Source organism: Melanerpes formicivorus, unplaced genomic scaffold (genome assembly GCF_026170545.1).
Source record: "Melanerpes formicivorus ecotype bairdi unplaced genomic scaffold, bMelFor1.0.p_v2 SCAF_5, whole genome shotgun sequence".
In the NCBI taxonomy this organism is placed as follows: domain Eukaryota; kingdom Metazoa; phylum Chordata; class Aves; order Piciformes; family Picidae; genus Melanerpes; species Melanerpes formicivorus.
In genome coordinates this window covers 785221-812252 of record NW_027142357.1, presented here as the reverse complement: position 1 = coordinate 812252, position 27032 = coordinate 785221, and the positions used below count along the sequence as shown (strand labels likewise).

The window sequence follows — 27032 nt, the reverse complement described above, 5'->3', positions numbered from 1 at the left end:
CCTTCTGATTCCTTTCAGTCTGGACTGTGGGAACTTCGAGTTTTTCCCCTGAAAGACAAAGAAGTAGAAGCTCTGCTGTGCCAGGATCAAGCAGGGAGTCAGACTGAAGCATCAAGTGCGGCTCTGCCCAGCGACTCTCTCCGCGCCTCGTCCCCCGCCGCCGGCTCGCCGGACAGCGGCCACCCGCCCCGCAGCCAACCCCCCGAGGAGCCGGGAGACAGAGAGAACCTCTGCCTGGGCAGCAGCAGCACCAGAAAACAAAGGTGACAGGGAATGAGGTGGTTCATTAAGAAAGCCAACTGAGGTGGAGAAAAGCATAAGGTAAAATCTTTCTCGTTCGCACAGCATCTAACAGCACAACTCAAACCCTCTCCGTCAGCCCTGTGTAATATTTGTGTTTTGGTTTGTTTTGGTTTTCTTTCTTGCTTTGTAACAGGCAGGATAAAAATCCCAAAGGCAACACTTTTCTTCTTCCTGAACCCCCCCAGGAGAAAGTAATGATTTCAAGCTGGAAGCCTCATCTTGCCCCGTGTCGGGCGCGGGCACACAGCAACCGCTGGCACCCTTCGCTTGGCCCTTCTCACACTGCCACATTTGTTCAGGATCCTCCTTTCTCTGTTCCGTTGGGTTCCCAACACAGTTCTGGTTCTGGTGCAGCAGGACACGCTGCCTGCCTTACCCAGCAACTTCAGCTGAACACAGAACAACTGAAACAGCACTGGGGAGGTGCAGGAGGCTCAGATTATCTTGCCCCTGAGGCGTGGCCAGGGGGCAGAGATCTTCCCCATGGGTGAGCTAAGGGTGGGTGAGAACCAGCAGTCTCCCAGCATCTAGCTTCAAACCTGTACTCAGCTCTCAGTAGTGCCAGGGCATGTTTCATAGAAGTGTCCCTCGAGCAATAAGATAGAACTAGAGCACTGCATTTCCATAGTCAATGTATCTGCTGCTCAAGACAGTAGGGGTTCTGCTTCAGCACTGTGGGTATAGAGACACAGAGGGGAAGAGCTGAGTCAGATCAGTGACACAGCTCTTTCAATATTGGTTGGGGTCATCTTCCTTCTTTCCTCCTTCAGTAGCTAATGAGGCTCATCCTACTCTGCTTTAATATGTTAAAGACAAAGTCTTTGTTCCAATATCTGCACAGTGCCTTGTAAGAGTCTCATAAGTATGCCAACATTTGGTGACTAGCTGAAAAGGAAAAGATGATTGATGTCTAGGAGACCAATAGAGAGGGGGAAGGACAAAAAAAAGCCCCAAAGCTTTCCATTGTGATTCTGGGGAATAGCTTTTTAATTTCACAGGGAGTTCACAGCGAGGAAACAAAAGCAAGTTGTTGAAACTTGCATCCAAGACAACAGCAGAGTTTGGAATGTATCTACCTGCCACCTCCAGTGGCATTCACAGAGATCAAACACTGAATGTAGCTGTAATCCACAACAGGAGGTTTTTCTCTGTAGGACAGTTGAAGGCAATTTCACAGAAGTCTCTGGTTTGCTGCAGAATCTCCTTCCACCTGTACTGCCTGGAATGGCAGTGGACAGAGGCCTCAGTTTTAATGTCCATTTCAAGCTCTTTTTGGGGTCACAGTGACAGGGAGATGTAGGCTGGGCATCTGCAAACAGTTCAGTTTCAACACTACAAACTATTGCTACATTGTAGTTTATTGCACATTCTGATTATTTTTTTAAACACATCTTTTTTTTTAACACTGGTTTGTCTTAAACTTGAATCTTGCCTCAATGTCTGATACAGTGAGCTTTGATGCAAGGTTGGTTTTGTAATTAAAAGTTATTTCTATACATGTGGTGTGTACAGTCTGAATTTGGTGGCCTTTAGAAGCAGAGAGCCACCAGCAACACTTGCCCCTGGCACACAGACCTGCTTGGCCCAAGGATCACAGGAGCAGAGGATGTTAGGGGGTGGAAAGGACCTCTGGAAATCTTCCAGTCCAAGCCCCCTGCCAGAGCAGGACCAGAGAATCCAGCACAGGTCACACAGGAACACATCCAGACAGGGATGGAAAGGCTCCAGAGAAGGAGACTCCACAACCTCTCTGGGCAGCCTGCTCCAGGGCTCTGTCACCCTCACAGTGAAGAAGTTCCTCCTCATGTTGAGGTGCAACCTCCTGTGCTGCAGTTTCCATCCATAGCCCCTTGTCCTATCCCAGGGTGCAACCGAGGGGAGGCTGCCCCTGTCCCCTCCCTTTTGATCCACATCCCTCAGATATTGATAGACATTGATCAGATCCCATCGCAGTCTTCTCTGCAGACTATGCAGCCCCAGGGCTCTCAGCCTCTCCTCACCAGGCAGTGCTCCAGTCCCTTCAGCATCCTTGCAGACCTCCCTTGGACTCTCTCCTGCAGATCCCTGGCCCTCTTGAACTGGGGAGCCTAGAACTAGATGCAGTATTCCAGGTGGGGCCTCAACAGGGCAGAGTAGAGGGGGAGGAGAACCTCCCTGGATCTGCTGGACACACTCCTCTCAATGCACCCCAGGATCCCATTGGCCTTCTTGGCCACCAGGGCACATTGCTGTCCCCTGCAGAACTTGTTGCCCACCAGCACTCCCAGGTCCCTCTCCCCAGGGCTGCTCTCCAGCAGATCCCCTCCCAACCTGTACTGCTGCAGTTTATTCTTCCTTCCCAGGTGCAGGACTCTGCACTTCTCCTTGTTGAACCTCATTAGGTTCCTCTGTGCCCAGCTCTCAGTCTGTCCAAGTCTCTGAGTGGCCTCACAGCCCTTAGGTGTCTCAGCCAAGCCTCCCAGTTTGGTATCATCAGCAAACCTGCTGTCCCCTCATCAATGTCATTGATGAAGATGTTGAACAGGACTGGACCCAGCACTCATCCCTGGGGGACTTCACTGGTCACAGCTCTCCAGTTGGACTTGGCACCATTGACCACCACTCTGCACTCTGTTGTCTCACCAGTTCCTAATCCATCTCACTCTGTTCTTCAATCCCACACCTCCTGAGCTTGCTCACAAGGATGTTATGGGAGCCAGTGTCAAAAGCCTTGCTAAGGTCAAGGTAAACTACGCCCCCTGCTCTCCCTGCATCTCCCCATTCAGTCATAGCATCACAGAAGGCTATCAGATTAACCAAGCAGGATTTCCCATGGGTAAATCCATGCTGACTACTCCTGGTAATCTTCTCTTCCAAGTGCCTAGAGATGACCTCCAGACCAAGCAGATACTTTTTGGGAAGCCCTGGGCTGCTCCTTACCCACCACACCTCCCATCATTTGACACCTTTGAGGAGCAGTGGAGCTGCTGTGCTCTGCCCTGTGTGCCTTTGCTCCAGCCACTAAGGCACCTGTTTTTTTTCAGCAGTCCCATTTCACTGCTGGGAGAAGGTTAGGAAAATTGCTTAAGCCAACTTGGACACAGGACCAGCCCTCTCCTTTCACCTTCCTTCCCTGTGGTGCATACAGCTGGAAGCAGGATTAGGGCCTTCAGCCCTTCTCCTTTCAGAGATGGACTCCCACCTCCAGGCAGTTCAGGCTTTGTGTGACTGCTGCTGGTGGGGGGAATGGTTGAGAGTTAAGAGCCAGGCTCATGCTTGAAGCCATAAAACACATAAGGAACCCTTGCCTGGATTCTTTCCTTATCACAGTTTTAAACAACAGAGGGGGGGCAAAGAAAAGCCACCAAGCTGTTTGTCTTTTGGCTGTTACAGCCAGGAGAACAGCTGTCAGTGCTGCTCCTGCTGTTGTGGCTGAAGCTACTAACAGACTCTGAAATACCAACTTAAACCTGATGCCCCAAGGCCCACACACACATCAAGCAGGCCTGCTGCAGCTCCACAAAGAAAGCAACTTCCCTTGAGCTTTGGTTACCATTTTCAAGTGAGACACTCCAAGGCCACATGGCATGGACCTGATGGAGAGGGTCCAGAGGGGGGCCACAAAAATGATCAGGGGGTTGGAGCAGCTCTGCTCCAAGGACAGGCTGAGGGAGCTGGGAGTGTTCAGCCTGGAGAAGAGAAGGCTCCAGGGAGACCTAAGAGCAACCTGCCAGGACCTGAAGGGGGCTACAAGAAGGCTGCAGAGAGACTGTTTGCAAAGGCCTGCAGGGACAGGACCAGGGGCAATGGCTTCAGACTAGAGCAGAGCAGATTTAGATTGGCTGTGAGAGAGAAGTTCTGCACCATGGGGGTGGTGGAACACTGGAAGAGGTTGCCCAGGGAGGTGGTTGAGGCCCCATCCCTGGAATTCAAGGTGAGGCTGGAGAGGGCTCTGGGCGAACTGATCTAGTTGGGGATGTCCCTGCTGCCTGCAGAGGGGTTGGACTGGGTGAGCTTTGGAGGTCCCTCTGGCACAGACCATTCTGTGATTCTGTGGCTGAAACACTTCATCTCTGCATACAGGGCCTCTATGGAATGCAGTACAAATAACACAAACCTCTCAGCCCTGTTGAAGTTCAGCCTGGGCTGTGTCCACTGCAGTTTTTTATCTTGCTCAGGGACATGCAGTGTTGCACCCTGTGGAGCACACGTCCTTGCTCAGCTCCAGGGGTGTTTCTTTTCTCCTGTTTTTCCAGGGCAGAGCCTTTGCTCTGTGGTATCACAGTGGATCTCTCCAGCCCATGTGACTGTTACCGCCAGCCTATGCACTGCCTTGTTACTGAAACTCTGCTTTGTCAGAGCATTGCAACATCTGACGCTCCTGGGGGGTTGTTTGGCTCCCTGGATACCATTGCAGCAGCTCTCCTGGGTTTCATGTCAGTGCCTGCTTCAAGCCCTCCAGCTGGGGCACTTCTGGTGTGGGGTGACATTACTGAGGACAGGAGGAGAGGCCTAAACAGAGACTAACAGATAATGACAGAGTTGTCAGGCTTGGAAGGGACCTCAAGGTTCATCTAGTTCCAACCCCTCCTGCCTCTGGAACAGGAGCAGTCCAAAGCATTACAAGACATACCCTTGTTGTTACTTCCATGCATACTCTGTGGTCACTAAAAGCTTTAATCCTGGATACATAAAAAGCTGCTGCTTAAAGTTTCCTGAGTGGGATTTAGGTGGAAAGAAGCACCTGAGTAATTTTACTGTGTGTGTAGTTGCTGCCTCTGGTAACTCTCCTAACCTGAGAGTGCAACAGAAGGGCAAACTACCAGGTTTAAACCAGCAACACAGTAACTACAGCCTGTGCAAGAAAACATTCTGCAGGGTTCCACCATCCATTAATTAGCATCCATGCTTAACCACACTCCCCTCCAAATGAATTTAGGAAGGGTGGAAGAAAGGCAGAAACTGTTGGGTTACCTTTTCAGGCCAGTCAATTGCAGGCAGCAAGGACACTGCAGCTCACAGGATCAGAGGATGTCAGGGGTTGGAAGATCATCAAGTCCAAGCCCCCTGCCAGAGCATAACCATAGAATCCAGCACAGGTCACACAGGAACACATCCAGACAGGACTGGAAAGGCTCCAGAGAAGAAGACTCCACAACCTCTCTTGAGGAGCCTGTTCCAGTGCTCTGGGATCCTCACAGTGAAGAAGTTCCTCCTCGTGCTGAGGTGGAACCTCCTGTGCTGCAGTTTCAATCCCTTGCCCCATCACAGGGTACAACTGAGCAGAGCCTGTCCCCTCCCTCCTGAACCCCAGCCCTCAGATACTGACAGATCCCCTCTCAAGTCATCTTCTCTCCACACTAAACAGCCCCAGGGCTCTCAGCCTCTCCTCACCAGGCAGGGCTCCAGTCCCTTCAGCATCCTTGCAGCCCTCCCTTGGACTCTCTCCAGCAGATCCCTGTCCCTCCTGAACTGGGGAGCCCAAAACTGGATGCAATATTCCAAGTGAGGTCTCAGCAGGGCAGATTAGAGGGGGAGGAGAACCTCCCTGGCTCTGCTGGACACACTCCTCTCAATTCACCCCAGGATCCCATTGGCCTTCTTGGCCACCAGGGCACATTGCTGTCCCCTGCAGAACTTGCTGTCCACCAGCACTCCCAGGTCCTTCTCCCCAGGGCTGCTCTCCAGCAGATCCCCTCCCAACCTGTACTGCTGCAGTTTATTCTTCCTCCCCAGGTGCAGGACTCTGCACTTCTCCTTGTTGAACCTCATTAGGTTCCTCTGTGCCCAGCTCTCAGTCTGTCCAAGTCTCTGAGTGGCCTCACAGCCATCAAGTGTCTCAGCCAAGCCTCCCAGTTTGGCATCATCAGCAAACCTGCTGAGGAGACTCTGTCCCCTCATCAATGGCATTGATAAGATGTTGAACTGCTTCACTGATGAAACTGTTGTCCTGCTGCTGCCAACAGCATGGAGACACAGTTCCAAGTCCTAAAGGGAGTTTTCATAACAGTTGTGTGGCTGCTTAGCCTGGCTTTGGATGCCTGAGCCACAACTATTCCTCTGTGCACAGTGTTAAGGCTCCCTGCAGCTTTCCAGAAGCACAGCTGAGCTGCTTTAACACAGCCAGCAGCCAGCTGGGCTGTTACCTCTCCTAGCCAACCTTGCTTTTGGCAAACCTCTTCTGCACACTGGCTTCAGTGCACTAGGTCTGGATGACTCCATTTGTCTTCCCCAAGTTCTCAAATGGAGTTGCAAGTAGAAAGAGGAAGCACAGACATTTGCCTAGACCACATTTAGCCCCCAGGAAACAGCAGTAGTTCAGCCATTTCAGACCCTTGTCTGGATTGTTTGAACCAGCCCCAGCTCCACCTACTTGCTGGTGGCAGTGACCCATCCTGCACAAGGTGGAGAAGGGGGCTCATCACCTCTGGCTGCTCCAGCATTTGGCCACAGGCAGGTGCAGGAACAGATTTGGCTTTGGCCCTGTAGAAATGGACTGGCTGCTGCTGCTGCCTCCTGGCCTGTCCCCCTGCCTGTTTGCAACCCTTCTGGAATGACAGCTTCAAGGGAAAAATACCACACACAATACCTTGAAATATGAGTCAGCAAGGCTGATTAGAGCCAGGGGAGGCAGGGCTACCTAAAATGACCTGCTCAGGTATTCCTCTAGTGTGTTGTGACTTGCACCTTTCACGTGCCCCAGCAGGCCAGGCACAAGCCAGCTGAAGGCAGGAGTACCTCTGGCTTGCTAACCAGGAGCAGCACTGAGCTGCTCCACTCCACCTGCACTGCATCCCACCCCTGCCCTGGGCACACGGACAGCACACAGCCTGTGGGCCAAGACAAGAGGGCTCTGACCACCTGCAGGGTTCCAGAGCAACACTCATCTGTAGAATACCATCACTGCCAGTAATCACAGAATGTTAGGGGCTGGAAGGGACCTCCAAAGCTCATCCAGTCCAAGCCCCCTGCCAGGGCAGCATCACCTACAGCAGGTCACACAGGAACACATCCAGGTGGGGTTTGAAGATGTCCAGAGAGGAAGACTCCACAACCCTCCTGGGCAGCCTGCTCCAGGCCTCTGTCACCCTCACAGAGAAAAAATTCTTCCTCCTCTTTCCATGGAACTTCCTCTGCCTCAGCTTCCACCACTGCCCCTGGTGCTGGCATTGGGCATCCCCCAGCAGAGCCTGGCTCCAGCCTCTGGGCACTCACCCTGCACAGCTTTATCAACAGCAATGAGGTCACCTCTCAGGCTCCTCCTCTCCAAGCTCCAAAGCCCTCAGCTCCCTCAGGCTCTCCTCAGGAGGAAGATGTTCCACTCCATCATCTTTGTGCCTCTGTGCTGGACTCTCTCAAGCAGTTTCCAGAGGTTCTTTCTGAACTGAGTGGCTCAGAACCAGACACCATATTCCAGATGTGGCCTCACCAGGGCAGAGTAGAGGGGCAGGAGAACTTCTTTTGACCTACTGACCACAGCCCTTCCAATCCACCCCAGGATGCCATTGGCCTTCTTGGCCACCAGAGCACATTGCTGGCTCATGGTCAACCTCCCATCCACCAGGACCCCCAGGTCTTTTTCCCATTCACTGCTCTCCAGCAGCTCAGTCCCCAACCTCTCCTGCTCCATGAGGTTGCTGTTCCCCAGGTGCAAGACTCTCCTCTTGCCCTCGTTGAATTCCATTCAGTTTCTCCCTGCCCAGCTCTCAGCCTGGCTAAGCCTCCCTGATTCTGCCACAGCTGCCTTGACTGGCTCTTTGAAAGGAAAACAAGAAGGCATTTCCTGGTTAAAGATGCTGCACTGACTTGTCTGATGTTTGACTTAGGCAGGGCAAGTACCTTCTCTACAGCCAAAGCAAACCACAGCACCATTTCTGCCATCTGTGGGATTTGTTAACCCTCTCTCAAAACAGCCTTTTTCCAGCCTCCCTCCCCAGAACACTCCTGTTTGACAGTCAGGCTTAAAGGAGACTTACCACACACCGAGGGAGGGGTGTTTAATGCAGGGACTGGAAAAGGTTTGTGGGAATGCACAGATCAAATGACAAAAAACACAGAGAGCAGAAGGCAGTTTGATTAGAGTCTTCCACAAGGGACGTAGCCTGTGGCGATGCTACACTCCTCTAGCAAGCAAGAAAAAAAACCACCTGACTGCAGTCTACTTCCATCCAGTCAGCATTACAGGTTGTGCTGTGAATGTTAGCCTCCACAGAATCAAGAGCCAGGTTCACACCACTGCATTTCCAACCCTGAAAGACAGCCACAAGGGTTTGCTTTGTTTCCTCTGCTGCTTGCTTTATTGCAGCGCAGGAATGATTCGCCTGTTCAGCAGCAACAAGTTGCTGTAATTAACGTTCCTCCAGCCCTCCCTTCAGGCAGGAGGCATGAGGGCTCTCCTGCACGCACTGGGCCTCCTGGGACACTGCTTGGGCAAGGCCTCACCGGTCCAGGCAGCGCTTCTGAGCCGCTTCTGAACACACATTCCTTAGGAGGTTGATGACGGACCTGGGATCTGCGCTCTTCATAATGGCGCTGCCAGAGACAATCATATTTGCACCTGCCTGAAAGACAGCAGACACCAACTCAGTAACAACACAAAGCCACCACCACTGCCAGAGTCTCCTTGCTGAAAAACAGGCAAGGAGGGAGCCAGCTGTAAGCTGTTGTGTGCTGTGAGTGGAACACTACACTACGCTACAACCACAAAGCAAGGGCAGAAAAGACAGCTCTGCCCCAAAGAGGGGGGGACTCGAAGGGCCACAAGGATGAGCAGAGGGCTGGAGCTCCTCTGCTATGAGGACAGACTGAGGGAGTTGGGGCTGTTCAGTCTGGAAAAGATCCAGTATCATAGTATCAGGGTTGGAAGGGACCACAAGGATCATCTAGTTCCAACCCCCCTGCCATGGGCAGGGACACCCCACACTAGATCAGGCTGGCCAGAGCCTCATCCAGCCTGGGCTTAAACACCGCCAGGGATGGCACCCCTGAAGGGGGCTACAAGAAAGCTGGGGAGGGACTTTTGAGGGTGTCAAGAAGTGATAGGACTGGGGGGAATGGAACAAAACTAGAAGTGGGTAGATTGAGATTGGATGTCAGGAAGTTTTTCCCCATGAGGGTGGTGAGAGACTGGAAGAGGTTGCCCAGGGAGGTGGTGAAAGCCTCATGCCTGAAGGTTTTGCAGGCCAGGCTGAATGTGGCTGTGAGCAAGCTGCTCTGGTGTGAGGTCTCCCTGTCCATAGCAGGGGGGTTGGAACTGGATGATCCTTGAGGTCCCTTCTAACCCTGACAATTCTATGATTCTATGACTCTTCTCCTGTTGCTCCTATTTCCCCAAACAGACAAGAAACAACTTCTCCAGCTTAGGAGAGACTTCAGTAGCCAGTATTAAACAAGGCACAAGATTAAACCTCCACAAGCAGATTTTAAGGGTGAAAACTAACAGTCAGGATGCAGCCCCTCCTCAGCTTTATCTTCCATGAGAGAACGAAGCAGCTCGGCACAGCGACTGGGATGGCCGCTTCGCTTCAGCCCCTCCTTACCTCTGCACACTTGTGGATGGTGTCAGGCCCAACTCCTCCATCCACTTCAATATCCAGTGAGGGAAACTGTGTCCTCAGCCACTGAACCTGAGAAACAGCATAAAAACGTTGGCACTGAGAGCCACGCTCTGCCGCTGCAGCTTTGTGTAGCTTCCTACACACCCAGACAAGGTCTCTTCACTCCATGCTGGTAGCTAGCTCTGAGCTTGGTTAAAAAAACAAAAGGAAAGAGAAGCTCAAATTACCTTTGGCATCATGTCTTCCATGAACTTCTGCCCTCCGAAACCAGGTTCTACTGTCATCACCAAGGCCATGTCTATCTGATTGGCCCAAGGGGCCAACTGGTCAACAGTAGTGGCAGGCTTGATTGCCAAGCCAACCTGCAGGAGAGGCAAGACAAAACCCAGGTGCACCTTCGGATGGCAGCAGGGTTGGCCTGAACCAGAGACAGACCTCCAGGAAAATAATTATGTGTCTGTCTAAGCACAGTAAGCAGAGGCAGCTTTAAGCAAAGATTCACAGAATCAGAGAATCAGCCAGGTTGGAAGATCAAGTCCAACTGATGACAAAACCCTATCTAATCATCCAGGGATGTCAACTCCACCATTGACTCCATCCCTGGGCAGCTCATCCCAATGGCAAATTACTCTTTCTGGAAAGAGCTTCTTCCTAACATCCAGCTAAACGTCCCGTGCACAGCTTGAGACTGTGTCCACTCCTTCTGTCACTGGTTGCCTGGGAGAAGAGACCAACCCCCACCTGGCTACAGCCTCCCTTCAGGTAGTTGTAGAGAGCAACAAGGTCTCCCCTGAGACTCCTCTTCTCCAGGCTAAGCAACCCCAGCTCCCTCAGCCTCTCCTCACAGGGCTGTGCTCCAGACCCCTCCCCAGCTTTGTTGCCCTTCTCTGGGCACCTTCCAGCAACTCAACCTCTTTCCTAAACTGATAAGCCCAGAACTGGACACAGGACTCCAGGTGTGGCCTAACCAGTGCTGAGTACAGGGCACAATGACCTCCCTGCTCCTGCTGGCCACACTGTTCCTTATTTCCTTAACTACCGCTGATGACCAGCTTCACACACGAGAAGTGTTAGGGCTGCAGGGGCCAACCTCTGCCCACCTAGCAGAGCCACGATGGGGTTTCCACTGCCCGGCCCGCGGTGGTTAGCCAAGCCGAGCAGAGTGCCACACACTTCGCTCACCTTCATCCCGTTCTCCCGAATGTCTTTGATCAGCGCCCCCGGGTTGTCCGTAGCCTCTAGATGGAAGGTGTACTGGTTGGCGCCGGCGACGGCCATCGGTTTCACCCACTGCTCTGGCCTGGCGACCATCATGTGCATGTCTGGAAGAGGGCAGCCGTCAGCCGGCAGGCTGCTGCCTCGGGGCCGCTCCCGCACCGCCTCCGACGAGCCGCGCAGCCGGCAGCCCCCCGGCAGCCCCTTACCGAAGAAGGGCTCCTGGCCCAGCTGCTTGCGCAGGCTCTCCACGACGGGGTGGCCGAAGGTGATGTTCGGGACGAAGTGTCTTGGGGCCGAAGAGAGAGACCCGCCCGCACCCGCAGGTTACCCCCGGCCGGGCGGGCGGGCGGAGCGGGACAGGCCGCCCGCCCGCACCCGCGGCCCCGGCCCGGCCCCGCCCGCCCCCGGCCGTTACCCGTCCATTACATCCAGGTGGAGGTAGTCGGCGCCGCAGTCCAGCATGCGGCTGCACTCCGCGCCCAGCGCCGCCAGGTCGCTGTTGAGGATGGACGGCCCGATCCGGCACCCCGACGCCATCGCTGCCCGCCCTGCGCCTGCGCCGCCGCCGCGCCTGCCGGGACCGGGGGCGCGCAGCGGCCGCGCCCCCGCCGCGCCCCCGTCCCGCCCCGCGCTAGCCGCCGCCATCTTCGCTCCTGGGCGCTGCCCGCCCCCCCGGGTAGAGCCAGCAGAGCCCCGGCAAACCCCGCGGCTGTCCTGCCCTGCCCTGCCCTGCCCGGGATGGCAGAGGCACAGCTGGAGGCTGCTACCGGCCATGCGCGGGCCCTGCGCCCCGGCGCGGGCAGCAGCCCCCCCGCCCCGCCCCGCCCCGCCCCGCTCCGGCAGCGGAGTAGAGCTGCCTGCGGGCTGCCTGCGGGCTGCCGACTCCAGGGCTGCCCAAAAAGCGTTCCCCGGGGCCCGGTCCTGAGGGCCGGCACAGAGGCCCTGCCTCGCTGCCCCGGCTGGCTGCCTCTGCCCACTCGGCTCCGGCTGGGGGAGGCCTTTGGACTTGTGCCCAAGCGCCAGAGGAAGGCGCACGCCCTGCGAGCAGCCACCCGCGGGCCAAGGAACTGAGCTGAAGGGGAAAAGGAAACCAAAACCGCCTGCATTTGACGGGCTTTTGACGTTTAAAATGCCCAACAAACGGCATTTTGTTAGCCCCAGGAGGCAATTCTGGGCGGTGGTGCTGCTTAACACCCTGTGCCCTAACTCACAATGCTGCTCACAGTGCCTAGCAGCACGCCCAGCCCTGCCCTGCCCTGCGCTGCCCTGCCCAGCCCCGCCCAGCCCTGCCCTGCCCTGCGCTGCCCTGCCCTGCGCTGCCCTGCCCAGCCCTGCCCTGCGCTGCTCTGCCCAGCCCTGCGCTGCCCAGCCCTGCCCTGCGCTGCCCTGCCCAGCCCTGCCCTGCCCTGCGCTGCCCTGCCCAGCCCTGCCCAGCCCTGCCCTGCGCTGCCCAGCCCTGCGCTGCTCTGCCCAGCCCTGCCCTCCCCAGCCCTGCCCTGCCCTGCCCAGCCCTGCCCTGTGCTGCCCTGCCCAGCCCCGCCCAGCCCCGCCCAGCCCTGCCCTGCCCTTCCCTGCCCAGGCCTGCCCTGCTCTGCCCAGCCCTGCCCAGCCCTGCCCTGCCCTTCCCTGCCCAGCCCTGCCCAGCCCTGCCCAGCCCCGCCCAGCCCCGCCCAGCCCTGCCCTGCCCTTCCCTGCCCAGGCCTGCCCTGCCCTGCGCTGCCCTGCCCAGCCCCGCCCTGCCCTGCCCTGCCCAGCCCTGCCCTGCCCTGCGCTGCCCTGCCCAGCCCTGCCCTGCCCTGCCCTGCCCTGCGCTGCCCAGCCCTGCGCTGCTCTGCCCAGCCCTGCCCTTCCCAGCCCTGCCCTGCCCTGCCCAGCCCTGCCCTGTGCTGCCCTGCCCAGCCCTGCCCAGCCCTGCCCAGCCCCGCCCAGCCCCGCCCAGCCCTGCCCTGCCCTTCCCTGCCCAGGCCTGCCCAGCCCTGCCCTGCACTGCCCTGCGCTGCCCAGCCCTGCCCTGCCCTGCCCAGCCCTGTGCTGCCCTGCCCTGCGCTGCCCAGCCCTGCCCTGCCCTGCCCTGCCCTGCGCTGCCCTGCCCTGCCCAGCCCTGCCCTGCCCTGCGCTGCCCAGCCCTGCGCTGCTCTGCCCAGCCCTGCCCTTCCCAGCCCTGCCCTGCCCTGCCCAGCCCTGCCCTGTGCTGCCCTGCCCAGCCCTGCCCAGCCCTGCCCAGCCCCGCCCAGCCCCACCCAGCCCTGCCCTGCCCTTCTCTGCCCAGGCCTGCCCTGCTCTGCCCAGCCCTGCCCTGCCCTGCCCTGCCCAGCCCTGCACACTGCTGCAGGTGGGAAGCAGAGCTGGCTGAATGGTAGCCAGGAAGGCCAATAGCATCCTGGCCTGCATCAGGAACAGTGTGGCCAGCAGGAGCAGGGAAGTCATTGTGCCCTGTACTCTGCTTTGGTTAGGCTGCACCTTGAGTCCTGTGTCCAGTTCTGGGCCCCTCAGTTTAAGAAGGACATCGAGACACTTGAACGTGTCCAGAGAAGGGCAACGAGGCTGGGGAGACGCCTTGAGCACAGCCCTGTGAGGAGAGGCTGAGGGAGCTGGGGTTGTTTAGCCTGGAGAAAAGGAGGCTCAGGGGTGACCTCATTGCCCTCTACAACTACCTGAAAGGTGGTTGTAGCCAGGAAGGGGTTGGCCTCTTCTCCCAGGCAACCAGCACCAGAACAAGGGGACACAGTCTCAAGCTGTGCCAGGGGAGGTTTAGACTCAAGGTGAGGAGGAAATTCTTCACCGAGCGAGTCATTGGAACGGGTTGCCCAGGGAGGTGGTTGAGTCATCGACCCTGGAGGTGTTCAAGAGGGGATTGGATGTGGCACTTGGTGCCATGGTCTAGTCATGGGGTCTGTGTTGATAGGTTGGACTCGATGATCCTCGAGGTCCTTTCCAACCTAAGTGATACTGTGATACTGTGATACTGTGACACAGTCTCAAGCTGCGCCAGGGGAAGTTCTTCCCAGAAAGAGTAATTGGCCATTGGAATGTGCTGCCCAGGGAGGTGGTGGAGTCACCGTCCCTGGAGGTGTTCAAAAAAGGCTTGGATGTGGCACTTGGAGCCATGGTTTAGTTGTCAGGAGGTGTTAGGTATTAGGGGATAGGTTGGACTTGATGATCTCTGAGGTCTTTTCCAACCTGGTTGATTCTGTGGTTAACAATTAGTCTCTCTATCCCACAACAAAACAGTCCCAGCAGCACGCCCAAAGCCTTTTAGAAAGGGAGACCACCGACGCAGCGCTGCGCAAGAGGCTCAGACACAGCACTCTGTCCTTCTGCTGTCGCTCTGTATTTAGTTCTCAGGACAAGGTTTGCATAAAAAGGCTGAGGCAATGGGACGGACCGACGGACACACGGACGAGACTCGTACAGCCTGGACGCTTGTTGAACATGACATGCACTTAAGGCCTCTAACACTATGTAAGCAGCATCGTTTTGTCTTCACGGCAGCAACACACCAGTCCTGCTACAGAGACACCGGAGGAAAGCACAAAGCCAGCTCAAGTACATCGTGTGCACCGCCTCGGCGTAGCGCTGAGTGCAGCTGACAGGAAAGTAAAACAGGGGGGAACACAGACTGACTGCTCTGCCTGCCTGCTCCACCAACCACCCAACACAGAGCCACCTGCCCAGCCACCTGAACGACACCACACCACGTCCTTTTGTAAGCTGCATTGATTTCTAGCAGGGTAGGGCATTGAAAGGAGGCATAAAGTTAGTCCTTGCTATGGCTTTTACGACCGTGGATTCACCGGTGGCGGTGGGCAAGCGGAATGGAAACATTTATTACGTAGACTGAATTTCAATGAAGTAGATCACAGTTACTCTGTCTTTGTTAGAGCGGAGTACCATGGCGAGGCATCTGCTTTCCATTAGGGAAGAGGCTTCCTCCTCATTGTCAGCAGAAAAAGTCAGTCTGTAAAGTGCACCATGAATTCTGCTTGTGTTGGGTCCCAGCTGTTGGCTTAGCTCGCAGCTGAAACTCTGCTCCCCAACCTGCCTGCCCTTAGCCAGCCTGCCTTGGGGTCTGAAAGGGAAGCTGTGGGGTTTAATCATTTGTGTGTGGCTGTTAGTAGTGAGATTAAGCATCTGGGATTTAGCAATTCTTTGAGTGACCTCCCACCGAGGTGAAACTGCAGTCTCCTACAGGTAGTTGGCGCTGGCTACCCTGTGCTGAGGATCATAGGATCAGATGTTGGACTACCTTTTCGGGCCAGTCAATTGCAGGCAGCAAGGACACTGCAGCTCACAGGATCAGAGGATGTTAGGGGTTGAAAGGGACCATCGAAGGTCATCAAGTCCAACCCCCCTGCCAGAGCAGGACCAGAGAATCCAGCACAGGTCACACAGGAAGGCATCCAGATGGGTCTTGAAAGTCTTCCAAGAAGAAGACTCCACAACCTCTCTGGGCAGCCTGTTCCAGTGCTCTATCACCCTCACAGTGAAGAAGTTCCTCCTCACATTGAATTAGAACCTCCTGTGCTGGAGTTCATATCCATTGCCCCTTGTCCTATCCCAGGGTGCAATTGAGCAGATCCTGTCCCCTCCCTCTTCACCCCCAGCCCTCAGATATTTATAAACATTTATTAAATCTCTTCTCAGTCTTCTCCTCTCCAGACTGAAAAGCCCCAGGGCTCTCAGCCTCTCCTCCTAGGGTACATGCTCCAGTCCCTTCATCACCCTGGTAGCCCTCCCTTGGACTCTCTACAGCAGATCCCTGTCCCTCTTGAACTGGGGAGCCCAGAACTGGATGCAGTATTCCAGGTGAGGTCTCAGCAGGGCAGAGTAGAGCAGGAGGAGAACCTCCCTGGATCTGCAGGAGACGCAGCCTGGTTTGGGTTGTCCTTCAGGGGGAGCAGCAGATTAAGACACTGCCACCTTCACCGAAACATTGTTCTTACAAAACCAGGGAGGCTTTACAGCTGGAGTAGTGTGTATGGTGATACAGATGGGGTACAATAAAACCAGTTGCCTTTTCAGCAATGCTTTCCCCAAGTGGTGCTCAGAGCCTCCCTCAGCACTGCAGTGGCTGCAGAGCGTGAGCCTGGAGACGGATGGCTTTTGCTGTCTGCAGAGGCTTAATGTGCATGATCTCCCTCCACAGATCAGTGTGCACAGGGCACCTGAGCCTGAGGGCTGGAGCCTGTTGTCAGGTGCATGGTGAACTGTCCGGGCAGTGCTGCGCTGCGGCAGCGAGGGAGCTGTCTGTCTGGCAGCACTCCCGATAGCTGCCTCCCAGCTGCTCCAGAGAGAGGGGGACTCCTCTCTTTGGAGACCTGTAGGAGAAGATCCTTCTGTCTCCCCAGGAAGGCTGCTTTATGATGTCCATACAGGTCATTAGTGCATTTTACAGACTCTCAGGATGGTCCAAGCCATTCCCCTCTGCACGATGATGCCGTGGTTAGAAACTCCAGCTGGAAAAGGCAGCGTGCGATTCCCAGAGCACAGGGTGGCTTTGGGCATTGCCTGGGGTTCGGTGCTTTGTTTCACAGCTGGTTTGCAGCTTGCCTGGCTGAGCTCACACTTCAGTGTCATTCCATGGTGCTGCAGCTGTGACTTCAGCTGCTCCCCGCCCGAGGGTCTCCACCTAGGTCTAGATGTTACACCGCTATGTATCTCCTAGTTGCAGCCATGAGCGTTAGGTAGGTAGAATGGAGCCTTTTGCTTGTTTGTGTTTTAAATACAGTCTCAACATGCCAAAAATAGATTCTCTCATTAAGTTTCTGCCCTGCCATAGCCATCTCTTGTTTACAATGTACATATATATTTAGATTTGTACAGCTAGGAACACGAAAATACCATTTAGAAATATTTACTTTTACATCCCTATAGCTAAGGACGAAGGACAGCATCTGAGGAGCAGTTGCTAGGTACCAGGAGGTCCACACACATCCCAGGTGTGGTTTCTCAGGGTGGTTTTGGTTGGTTGCTTTGTTTTTAAGCTGTGGAGATGAATTACTGAGTACATTTCGTCAGGACAGCCTGGGTTATTTTATACTGCCTGCCGACCCCTCACCCCCTGCCCACCTATGTCTGTGCACAGCACCTGCATTCCTCCTTACAGCACCTGCATTCCTGCTTGCAGTACCTGCTGGCTTGAGTTTGACAGAGCAGATACGTTGGCAGCACAAGGCCAGTATCTTAAAGAGCAGACTGAAACCAACAGGCAAAAGTAAACTCAACCAAAGTCTGCAGCATCAAGACCAAAAAGGTCTCCTTGCTCTGTGGTGCTTTTCATTGCTCTCCCATTTAGAAAGGATGGTCCCAGCTTGTGAAAATCAAGCCTTATATTGGTACTTTCTGGCAGTGTTTTCACTGTCAGTACCAAGGTGTAAAAGCCTTGGGTTCAGCTACTCTATAGCCCTCCTCTCAAAAACACTACAAAAATAAATCTTGGGTACAACCTACAGAGAGGCTTGGCTTGGCTTCTCTTTCCTTCTCTTCTGTTCCATTCCCTCCTCTTCTCTTCTCTCTCTCTTCTCTTCTCTTCTCTTCTCTTCTCTTCTCTTCTCTTCTCTTCTCTTCTCTTCTCTTCTCTTCTCTTCTCTTCTCTTCTCTTCTCTTTCTCTTCTCTTCTCTTCTCTTCTCTTCTCTTCTCTTCTCTTCTCTTCTCTTCTCTTCTCTTCTCTTCTCTTCTCTTCTCTTCTCTTCTCTTCTCTTCTCTTCTCCTCTCTTCTCCTCTCTTCTCCTCTCTTCTCCTCTCTGTACAGGACAGCAGCCCACTCACCCAAAGAGATTGCTGAGCACAGTGCATGGCTGCCAGATCAAGGTTTTCTGGACCCCATACTCACCCACACACCCCCTACCCTGAGAATTTGGTAAAAATTCTCTGTTTCTGTGGTCTTGCCCTGAACTGAGAGAGATTTCACAATCAGAAACTGGCCAGTCTGAAGCAACTGGCTGATAGCTATTTTCTGCTTTTGGGTAATAAAGTGCTCTTGTTTGAATGAGTTACTAGTTACCAGGGAGCTCAAGGGGGAAGGTACACTTCCTCTTCCTCCTCCTCCCCACAAGGCTTAAACATGCGATTCATCGAGATCCACGTCAGTCTCCCCCAGCTCCACGTGCGCGAAGCTGAAGTGCGTGGCCAGCAAGGGGTTCTCCATCCCATTGTCCTCGCTGATGTGCAGGACAGTGTCCCCGTGCTGCAGCAGGCTGGTGGTCTCCAGGCCCGCGTAGTCCTCGGTGTCGGAGAGCTGCGTGGGTGGGGTGCTCTGTGCTGTTGTTGGCCGGGACTCCAAGCCCTCCTCTTTCTCCTTCTCCTTCTCGTCAGAAAGCTCCTCGCTCTGCAACTGAGGAGAGCCAGAGGTCAGGCGTGTAGAAAGAGGGGGAGGGTCACAGGATGTCAGGGGTGGGAAGGGACCCAAAGAGACCATCGAGTCCAACCCCCCTACCAGAGCAGGACCATAGAATCCAGCACAGTTCACACAGGAACACATCCAGACAGGGATGGAAAGTCTCCAGAGAAGGAGACTCCACAACCTCTCTGGGCAGCCTGTTCCAGTGCTCTGTGACCCTCACAGTGAAGAAGTTCCTCCTTGTGTTGAGGTGGAACCTCCAGTGCTGCAGCTTACATTCATTGCTGCTTGTCTGATCTCAGGGAGCAAGTGAGCAGAGCCTGTCCCCTCCCTCCTGAAACCCAGCCCTCAGATATTTATAAACATTTATTAAATCCCCTCTCAGTCTCCTCCAGATTAAAAAGCCCCAGGTCCCTCAGCATCTCCTCATAAGGCTCCAGTCCCCTAATCCTCCTCGTAGCCCTCTGCTGGTCCCTCTCCAGCAGATCCCTGTCCCTCCTGAACTGGGGAGCCCAGAACTGGATGCAATATTCCAGGTGAGATCTCAGCAGGGCAGAGTAGAGGGGGAGGAGAACCTCCCTGGATCTGCTGGACACACTCCTCTCAATGCACCCCAGGATCCCATTGGCCTTCTTGGCCACCAGGGCACATTACTGTCCCCTGCAGAACTTGTTGTCCACCAGCACTCCCAGGTCCTTCTCCCCAGGGCTGCTCTCCAGCAGATCCCCTCCCAACCTGTACTGCTGCAGTTTATTCTTCCTCCCCAGGTGCAGGACTCTGCACTTCTCCTTGTTGAACCTCATTAAGTTCCTCTGTGCCCAGCTCTCAGTCTGTCCAAGTCTAGCTGGATGGCTTCACAGCCCTCAGGTGTCTCAGCCAAGCCTCCCAGTTTGATGTCATCAGCAAGCCTGCTGAGCAGACACTGTTCCCTCATCAGTGTCACTGATGAAGATGTTGAACAGCACCAGACCCAGTACTGATCCGTGGGGGCCTTCAGGAAAAGGAAGGGAACACCTATCAAATATTTCCTTACAAGAAAATACATTTTTGCCATCAAGGGCTAGGCACTTGCTCCAGGGGAGGTTTAGATTTGATTGCAGAAGAAACTTCTTCCTTGGAAGGGTTCTCAAATGCTGGCACAGGCTGCCCAGGGAGGTGGCTGAATCCTCATCCCTGGAGGTGTTTAAAAGAGGCAGAGATGGGGGGCTGAGGGCCATGGTTTAGCACCACTTAGGTAATGAGAGTTAGATAATAGTTGGACTCAGTGATCTTAAAGGTCTTTTCCAACCAAACCAGTTCTATGATTCTGTGATTATAAATCCCTAAAATTGTGCTCCAGTAATGCTCCATTGTTTTTTGCATTGTAGCAGTGATCAGGAAGGCTCTCTGATTTCACTCATTAACACTTCACTCCTTTTAGTGTATTCACAAGACATCTGCCTTTCATTTGCTCCTGGCAAAGGTCAGAGCACCCCAAAGACACGAGACAGCCAGGCAAAGAAAAGTGATCTCAGTGTCTCTGATGTATTGAAGAGATGATTGTGATTGTCCTCACACTGTCCCCAGTGGTGTCTAACACAGAAAAATCTTGGACAAGCAACTTCTTTGGATAGAATCATAGAATCGGTAAGGTTGGAAAAGACCTCATACATCATCGAGTTCAACCTGTCACCCAACACCTCATGACTACTAAACCATGGCTTCACAGATTGGACCCATGGTCAACCTTAACAGGCCTTCAACAAGTGCAGATCCTGCACTTGGGTCACAACAACCCCAAGCAGTGCTACAGGCCTGGGGCAGCGTGGCTGAAAAGCTGCTGGCAGAAAGGGACCTGGGGGTGCTAATGGACAAGCAGCTGAAGAGGAGCCAGCAGTGTGCCCAGCTGGCCAAGAAAGCCAAAGGCATCCTGGCTGGGATCAGCAATGCTGTGTCCAGCAGCAGCAGGGAGGGGATTGTCCCCTGGCACTCAGCTCTGGGGAGGCCACACCTCCAGTGCTGTGTCCAGTTTTGGGCACCTCAAGACAAGAGAGATGTGGAGGTGCTGGAGCCAGGGCAGAGGAGGGCAAGGAAGCTGGGAAGGGCCTGGAGAAGAAATGTGATGAAGAGCAACTGAAGGAGCTGGGGATGGTTAGTGTGAAGCAGAGGAGGCTGAGGGGAGACCTCATGGCTCTCTACAGCTCCCTGAAAGGAGGTTATGGAGAGGTTGGTGCTGGTCTCTTCTCACAGGTCATTAGCCATAGAACAAGAGGGCAGAGCCTCAAGCTGCAGCAGGGCAGGTTCAGAGTGGACAGTAGGAAGAATTTTTCCCCATCAAGAAAGAGTGGTCAGGGCTTGGAATGTGCTGCCCAGGGAGGTGGTGGAGTCCCCAAGGATGGATGTGTTTGAAGGTGGTATGGATGTGGTGCTTGGGGCTGTGGTTTAGAGGTGATCCTTGCAGAGTAGGGTTCTGGGTTGGATTTGGTGATCCTGAGGGTCATTTCCAACCTGAATGTTTCTGTGATTCTTTTGAAATGTGATACTTGCTAAAGCAGTGCTGAGGCTTTGAAAGAGTCCCTCTTTAAGGATACATTTCTCAGAGAGCAGGCTGTGAAAACCTCCTGGTGAAAACTTGCACTGCCGAGCTGTTCCAGAAGGACTACTAGATACAGTCAGTGGAAAATGGAAAGGGAAGAGGAAGGAAGTGCATTTGCAAATTAAGAATCATTGGAGAGGTCTAGAAGTGGATGGTTAACAAAAGGGTGACAGGACGAGGGACAATGGCTTCAAACAAGAGCAGAGCAGATTTAAATTGGTGTTAGGAACAAGTTCTGCACCATGAGGGTGGTAGAACACTGGAACAGGTTGCCCAGAGAGGTGGTTGAGGCCCCAGCCCTGGAGATATTCAAGGTGAGGCTCAACAAGGCCCTGGGCAACCTGATCTAGTTGGGGATGTCCCTGCTGACTGCAAGGAGGTTGGACTGGATGAGCTTTGGAGGTCTGTTCCGGCCTGGACCATTCTGTGACTCTATGACAGTAAACTCATCCTCCAGCAGACACCCAGTGGATTTTCCTGTCTTCACTCAGCCCTCAGCATTCATTGTAGTGCTGGAGTGCATCAGACATTGCCCTAAAGCTGCTGCAGTGGTGGGCAGACCCATGAGGATCCCTCAGTCACCTTACCTGGCTGGCGGTCTGGCTGTGGAGATCGGCCACGACGATGGCAGGCGAGGAGGTCAGCACAGGCTTGCTGGGCGGCTGGGGGCTGCTGCGGCCGCAGCCCTGCTGCTGCTGGGTGGCTGGAGCCGGCACGTCCCCGGCTGCTGCCTCGGGCTGCGCTTCAGTGAAGGTCACCGACCGCTTCTGCTCCACTGAAGGGTGCAAAGCCCACAGAATTCAGTATGAAAATGAAGGAAAATGCAGGAGGAAAGGTGAGGAAAGGCAAGGAGAGAGGGAAGGGAAGGGAAGGGAAGGGAAGGGAAGGGAAGGGAAGGGAAGGGAAGGGAAGGGAAGGGAAGGGAAGGGAAGGGAAGGGAAGGGAAGGGAAGGGAAGGGAAGGGAAGGGAAGGGAAGGGAAGGGAAGGGAAGGGAAGGGAAGGGAAGGGAAGGGAAGGGAAGGGAAGGGAAGGGAAGGGAAGGGAAGGGAAGGGAAGGGAAGGGAAGGGAAGGGAAGGGAAGGGAAGGGAAGGGAAGGGAAGGGAAGGGAAGGGAAGGGAAGGGAAGGGAAGGGAAGGGAAGGGACAATCCCTTAAGTTTGTACAAGTAGAACAGGATTCATGGTTCATGATTCTATGACAGTAACCTCAGCCTACAGCAGACACCCAGAAGAGTTTGTTGTCTTCACTCAGCCCTCAGCTTTCACTGGAGTCCTGGGGAGCATCAAACATTGCTCTAGAACTCTGACACAGTGGTGGGCAGACACACATGAGATTCATGCCTCATTTACAAGCTGTCTCATTGGAGTTTAACCTAAAAGCCTTTTACCCTGGGCTTCCTTAAAGGATCTACTGTAGACTACTCACCCTACCTGTCTTTGTCATGGCTTGGGAAAATCAGTGCCATGTCAGTTAGGCATTCCTGCCCTCAGCTGAGAAAGGCAAACTGAGACATGAATGTATGAGGGGATTGCTCAAGGGTTTGCAGGAAATCTGAGAAAAGCCAGAGGGCAGCTGATTGCCTCCCATTCCTGCAGGCTGAGTCCACTACCAGGAATAACAGAGGAGCACAGGGGGAGGACAGCTGGACACTTAGTGAGACTAACATCCCTGATCTTGCTTAGCTATTTTGGGTCACCTTTTGCATTTCAAACACCTCCTGCAGGACTGTTCCCCCAGCTCAGTCCTGGCTGACTGGGTTGTTGAAGGCCAGGCTGGATGAGGCCTTGAGCAGCCAAGCCTGGTGGAGAGGTGTCCCTGCCCATGGTGGGGAGGTTGGAGTAGATGATCTCTGAGGTCCCTTCCAACCTAAGCCACTCTGTACTTCTGTTAGAAACCCTGAAGGTTTGCAAGCAACCTTTGCTCTGCCAGGTGTGTCTTCCATAGTGAACTGCTTGCTTCAGATGGTACAGAATACAACCACCTGCTGTGCTGGGCAGGGCTCAGTCCCAGGAGCACATGGCATGGACTGGAAGGGTCCTTCACTCATTGCCATAGACGACCCTTAGAGCTCTGCACGGCTAAGCTTACAGTTGATGGGGATTTCCCTTCTTTCTACTATGCACAGTAGCAGCTTCAGCATTTGCACATCTGGACAAGACTTCCTGAGTAGAGAACATCAACACCTGTCTCCTCGATTCTCCACACCTCTAGGAGACATGATAATTCCCTGTCCATTTCTCCCTTCCAAGCCAAGAGAGGCCAAGAGAGTGATAGCTTACTAGGGAAGGGGGTAGGCCTGCTGAGGCCTCACTGCAATGCAGGCTGTGCTGCAGCTTTAGGCTGTAACTTCAAAATTTTCCACAGGTCTTGAGCAGAAAGTGGTAGAATATAAATAAATCACCACTGGGTGTAAAAAGGAAAATAACCACAGAATCAGCCAGGTTGGAAAAGACCTCACAGATCATCAAGTCCAACCTATTCCCTAATACCTAACACCTCCTGACAACTAAACTATGGCTCCAAGTGCCACATCCAATCCCTTCTTGAACACCTCCAGTGATGGTGACTCCACCACCTCCCTGGGCAGCACATTCCAATGGCCAATCTCTCTTGCTGGGAAGAACTTTCTCCTAACCTCCAGCCTAAACTTCCCCTGGTGCAGCTTGAGACTGTGTCCTCTTGTTCTGGTGCTGGTTGCCTGGGAGAAGAGACCAACCCCCACCTGGCTACAACCTCCTTTCAGGAAGCTGTAGAGAGCAAGAAGGTCTCCCCTGAGCCTCCTCTTCTCCAGGTTATACAACCCCAGCTCCCTCAGCCCCATTGGATAGATAATAAACATAAGCTGGTTGTGTAGCCTAACTTTATCTCTCTCTTTGCTTCCTTGCTCTGGCTGGTGCTTCTGCTGGCTCTTAGCTGACCTTGGCTGCATTGCTTTGTTTTGGCTAAGTCTACCAAAACAACTCTCTGCTCTTTCTCTTGTCCCTTTGTGTCCAGGAGGGTAAGGAGGGGAGCAGGGAGGGGAAACTATTAGCAGCTCCCCTGTTTTTCGGGCGGGGGGGGAGTGGGTTTCTTGTGCTGTTTATCAATTGTAAATCCCTGTCAATATTGTAAATCCTGTGTATTTTGTACATACTCCTTGCATCCATTGTAGATTGTAGCTTTGCTTGTAAATACAGCTTGCATCTGCTTCCAGCTGAGCTGGTCTGGCAAAGCTAATGTCGGGGGAAATTTGCCCCCCACCACAAGGCTGCTAACACAGCACGCTAGGTTTGCCCTTGGGCTAAGCCAAGAGGATGCTGTTTGGTGCTCTGCAAGGGGAGGTGGTGGCTGTGGAAGCGGAGCGGGGCCCTACCGCAGGGTTTGGGCTTCGGCTGGACGCTGCGCCGCGTGGTGGACAGTCGAGCTCCGTGCCGGCTGCGGGGCTCCGTCTGCGTTTTCTGCCGCGACAGCAGCGGCCGGCGAAGCTGGGCATGGGAAGAAAGAGTTAGGCTGAGGCATGGGCACACAACTCCTCCCTCGGAAAGAGGAGGGATCATCATTGTCCCTGCCCCTGGATGCCCATGCTTTAAGGTTTCCATGGCTGTGACCGTTTGAGGCTGTGCCTTTAAGAAAAAGACAGTGCTGGGACACTCTGGCTGAATGTTTTAGGATGTTAACGAAGACAACCAGATATTCTAAACTAATTTCATTGGTGGATTGGTAAAAATGCAGTTTTAAGCTTAGGTGCAGCTGGGACTTTCCTCAGTTCGCTCCTTTCTTTTCTCCTTTCCAGCTCGTCTGCTTCTGGGCTCCCTGCCAGACTGACCTTGGGCAGATAAGCAAACTAAGGCCTGCTAACATATTCTGCTTTAATTAACAACTGCTCTTTTTTCTCTCTTTCTAACCCTCTTTGGGGATAAAGGGGAGAGAAGGGGGCACAGGGGGTGAACCCTCCTCAGCAGAGGAGGGAATGTCGTTCCTGTATTATTGTTTCTTTTTTACCTTGCTGTATGTTTCTGTGTATATACTGTAAGTACTGTAAATTGTGTATATATCCTGCATTCCCTAAAAATTGCTTGTAAATATAGCATTTCCCTTTTGCTCTTCCAGCTGGCTAGCTGTGGGGTTTATTTCCTTTTTTCTCTTTGTGGGGGGAGAAGGCTGGGCCTTTCTCTCAAGCCCACCACAATGGCTCAGACACCTTCGTATGGACCTCTGGGGTCTGTGCATTTGCGGCGCCAATACTGCACCTACTGCAATGCACATCGGCCGACCGCTGTTTAGTTCAAACTAAAGCAAGCCTGCAGAGGCAGAGCCTGGGGCCAGGCTGGATGGGGTCTTGAATGACCTGGGCTAGTTGAGAAGCATCCTTGCCCATGGCAGGGAGGTTGGATCAGATGGTCTCTAAGGTCTCCTCCAGCCTATGCTGCTCTGTGGTTCTATGAATACAGCACACAGAATCACAGAACTAACCAGGTTGGAAAAGACCTCAGAGATCATCCGGTCCAACGTATCACCCAACACCATCTAACCAACTCACCCATGGTACTGAGTGCCTCATCCAGGCTGGTTTTAAACACTTCCAGGGACAGTGACTCCACCACCTCCCTGGGCAGCACATCCCAATGGCCAATCTCTCTTTCTGGAAAGAACTTCTTTCTAAGATCAAGCCTAAACTTCCCCCTGCACAGCTTGAGACTGTGTCCTCTTGTTCTGGTGCTGGTTGCCTGGGAGAAGAGACCAACCCCCACCTAGCTACAACCTCCCTTCAGGGAGTTGTAGAGAGCAAGGAGGTCTCCCCTGAGCCTTCTCTTCTCCAGGCTAAACAACACCAGCTCCCTCAGTCTCTCCTCACAGGGCTGTGCTCCAGACCCCTCCCCAGCCTTGTTGCCCTTCTCTGGACATGTTCCAGCATCTCAACATCCTTCATGAATTGAGGAGCCCAGAACTGGACACAGTTCTCAAGGCGTGGCCTAACCAGTGCTGAGCACAGGGCAGAATGACCTCCCTGCTCCTGCTGGCCACACTGTTTCTGATCCAGGCCAGGATGCCACTGGCCTTCTTGGCCATGTGGGCACACTGCTGGCTCATGTTCAGCTGCTGTCAACCAGTACCCCCAGGTCCCTCTCTGACTCTTCTCATAGGGACTTCTCAGGTGTCATAGCCACCACTTGTGCTACATTTCCTGCTGCCTCAACACACTGCACTCTGTCACTGTGCTGGGTGGATAGTTACCTGATCCCTGCTGGGCAGTCACCTGACCCCAGGGGAGGTATCTGACCTCAGGTGCGTGGTCCCCTGACCCCCAGGTGGGAGGCACCGTATCATGTTTATCCTCTTCCCCTTTCCTGCCTCTAGATAAGGGGGAGGCACTTCCTGCCTCCTTCTCTTTCTCCTTCGCCTCTGTGGCCTTCTCGTCCAGCTAGGAGTTCCTGGGCACAGGGCCCTGCCTGACCAAGTGGCCAGACCTGCTACCTCCAGAATCCATTTTCCATCCAAATAACCCAAAGCCACCCAGCCTGGTTTTGTGTGTATATCTGTACCTGTCCTCCTCCCTTATAGCTCTGTAACCTTCTTTTTTCTTCAATACCTGCTGGCGTTTTTTTTCTGTTAAAATTACTTCTTAGCTTCCAACTCAGTGCAAGGCTTTTTTCCTCTCCAGCCTAACTTTTTCCACAGAGGGAGAAGGGGAGAGGGGATGCAACCTAAATTCCATTCCGTTGGGCTTTGGTGCTCCCGGGAAAGCTTTAGTGGCCACAGTCGCAAATCAGGTCACATCCACAGGTGACACCCACAGGTCTCATCCACAAATCATTTCAAGACAGACACAGCTGAGAAACCCCAAACCAGCTCCAACAGGAGGAGAGAAGCTTTGCTCACTCCTCCCATCCTCACCTGTCGTAGGCCTCTCTTCCGCCCCAGGGGCTGCTGCAGAAGGAGGTTCTGCTGTCCCGGCTCGCTCTGCACGCTCGCCACCCTGTTAGATGTTGAGAGCATTAGGCCAAGCACAGGAACACCCTGTCTAACTAACTAGTAGGTGTCCTGGCAGTTGTGACTTCAAGAAACAAATAAATAACTAA

The 27032-nt window shown here is 54.0% G+C and overlaps 3 protein-coding genes across 11 annotated transcripts in view; 1 reads left to right on the top strand and 2 right to left on the bottom strand.

The window, feature by feature from the left end:
• Window positions 1-1801, top strand: part of KANSL1L (KAT8 regulatory NSL complex subunit 1 like) — a 101825-nt gene extending 100024 nt beyond the window's left edge. For 6 of the 7 annotated variants that reach the window (XM_068137870.1, XM_068137872.1, XM_068137871.1 and 3 more), the window contains 2 exons: window positions 19-321; window positions 437-1801. In XM_068137870.1, the coding sequence (XP_067993971.1) occupies window positions 19-267 (249 nt within the window). In that variant the 3' untranslated portion in view covers window positions 268-321; window positions 437-1801. Of the gene's footprint in view, window positions 1-18 lie in introns of all 7 variants that reach the window. The other variant, XM_068137868.1, reaches the window with a different exon arrangement.
• A 6463-nt stretch (window positions 1802-8264) lies between these two features.
• Window positions 8265-11626, bottom strand: RPE (ribulose-5-phosphate-3-epimerase). 3 transcript variants are annotated; one of them, XM_068137874.1, is made up of 7 exons: window positions 11473-11624; window positions 11264-11343; window positions 11022-11161; window positions 10067-10201; window positions 9822-9908; window positions 8725-8843; window positions 8265-8531 (listed from the first exon to the last, which is right to left on the bottom strand). In XM_068137874.1, exons 1-7 carry the CDS (start codon window positions 11592-11594, stop codon window positions 8510-8512), a joined length of 705 nt encoding a protein of 234 aa, XP_067993975.1. In that variant the 5' UTR covers window positions 11595-11624; the 3' UTR covers window positions 8265-8509. The 3 variants fall into 3 exon arrangements, with proteins under 3 accessions (XP_067993975.1, XP_067993976.1, XP_067993977.1); XM_068137875.1 differs by lacking the exon at window positions 10067-10201 and having other exon boundaries at window positions 11473-11626; XM_068137876.1 differs by lacking the exon at window positions 10067-10201 and having other exon boundaries at window positions 8265-8843; window positions 11473-11626.
• A 6053-nt stretch (window positions 11627-17679) lies between these two features.
• The window catches only part of UNC80 (unc-80 homolog, NALCN channel complex subunit), a 196849-nt gene continuing 187496 nt past the window's right edge, over window positions 17680-27032 (bottom strand). Inside the window, exons 62-65 of the mRNA XM_068137866.1 lie at window positions 26848-26929; window positions 24326-24437; window positions 21560-21747; window positions 17680-18391 (exon numbers count right to left, since the gene is read on the bottom strand). Of these exons, the coding sequence (XP_067993967.1) occupies window positions 18116-18391; window positions 21560-21747; window positions 24326-24437; window positions 26848-26929 (658 nt within the window). The 3' untranslated portion in view covers window positions 17680-18115. The remainder of the gene's footprint in view (window positions 18392-21559; window positions 21748-24325; window positions 24438-26847; window positions 26930-27032) is intronic.

Coding starts and splice junctions, on each gene's coding strand:
- RPE (XM_068137874.1), bottom strand. CDS start 11,594: ATGGCGTCGGGGTGCCGGATCGGGCCGTCCATCCTCAACAGCGACCTG. Junction 9,909..10,066: donor TGGAAGACATGATGCCAAAG/GTAATTTGAGCT, acceptor GCTGTTTCTCAG/GTTCAGTGGCTGAGGACACA. Junction 8,844..9,821: donor CCATCCACAAGTGTGCAGAG/GTAAGGAGGGGC, acceptor GCTGTCTTTCAG/GCAGGTGCAAATATGATTGT.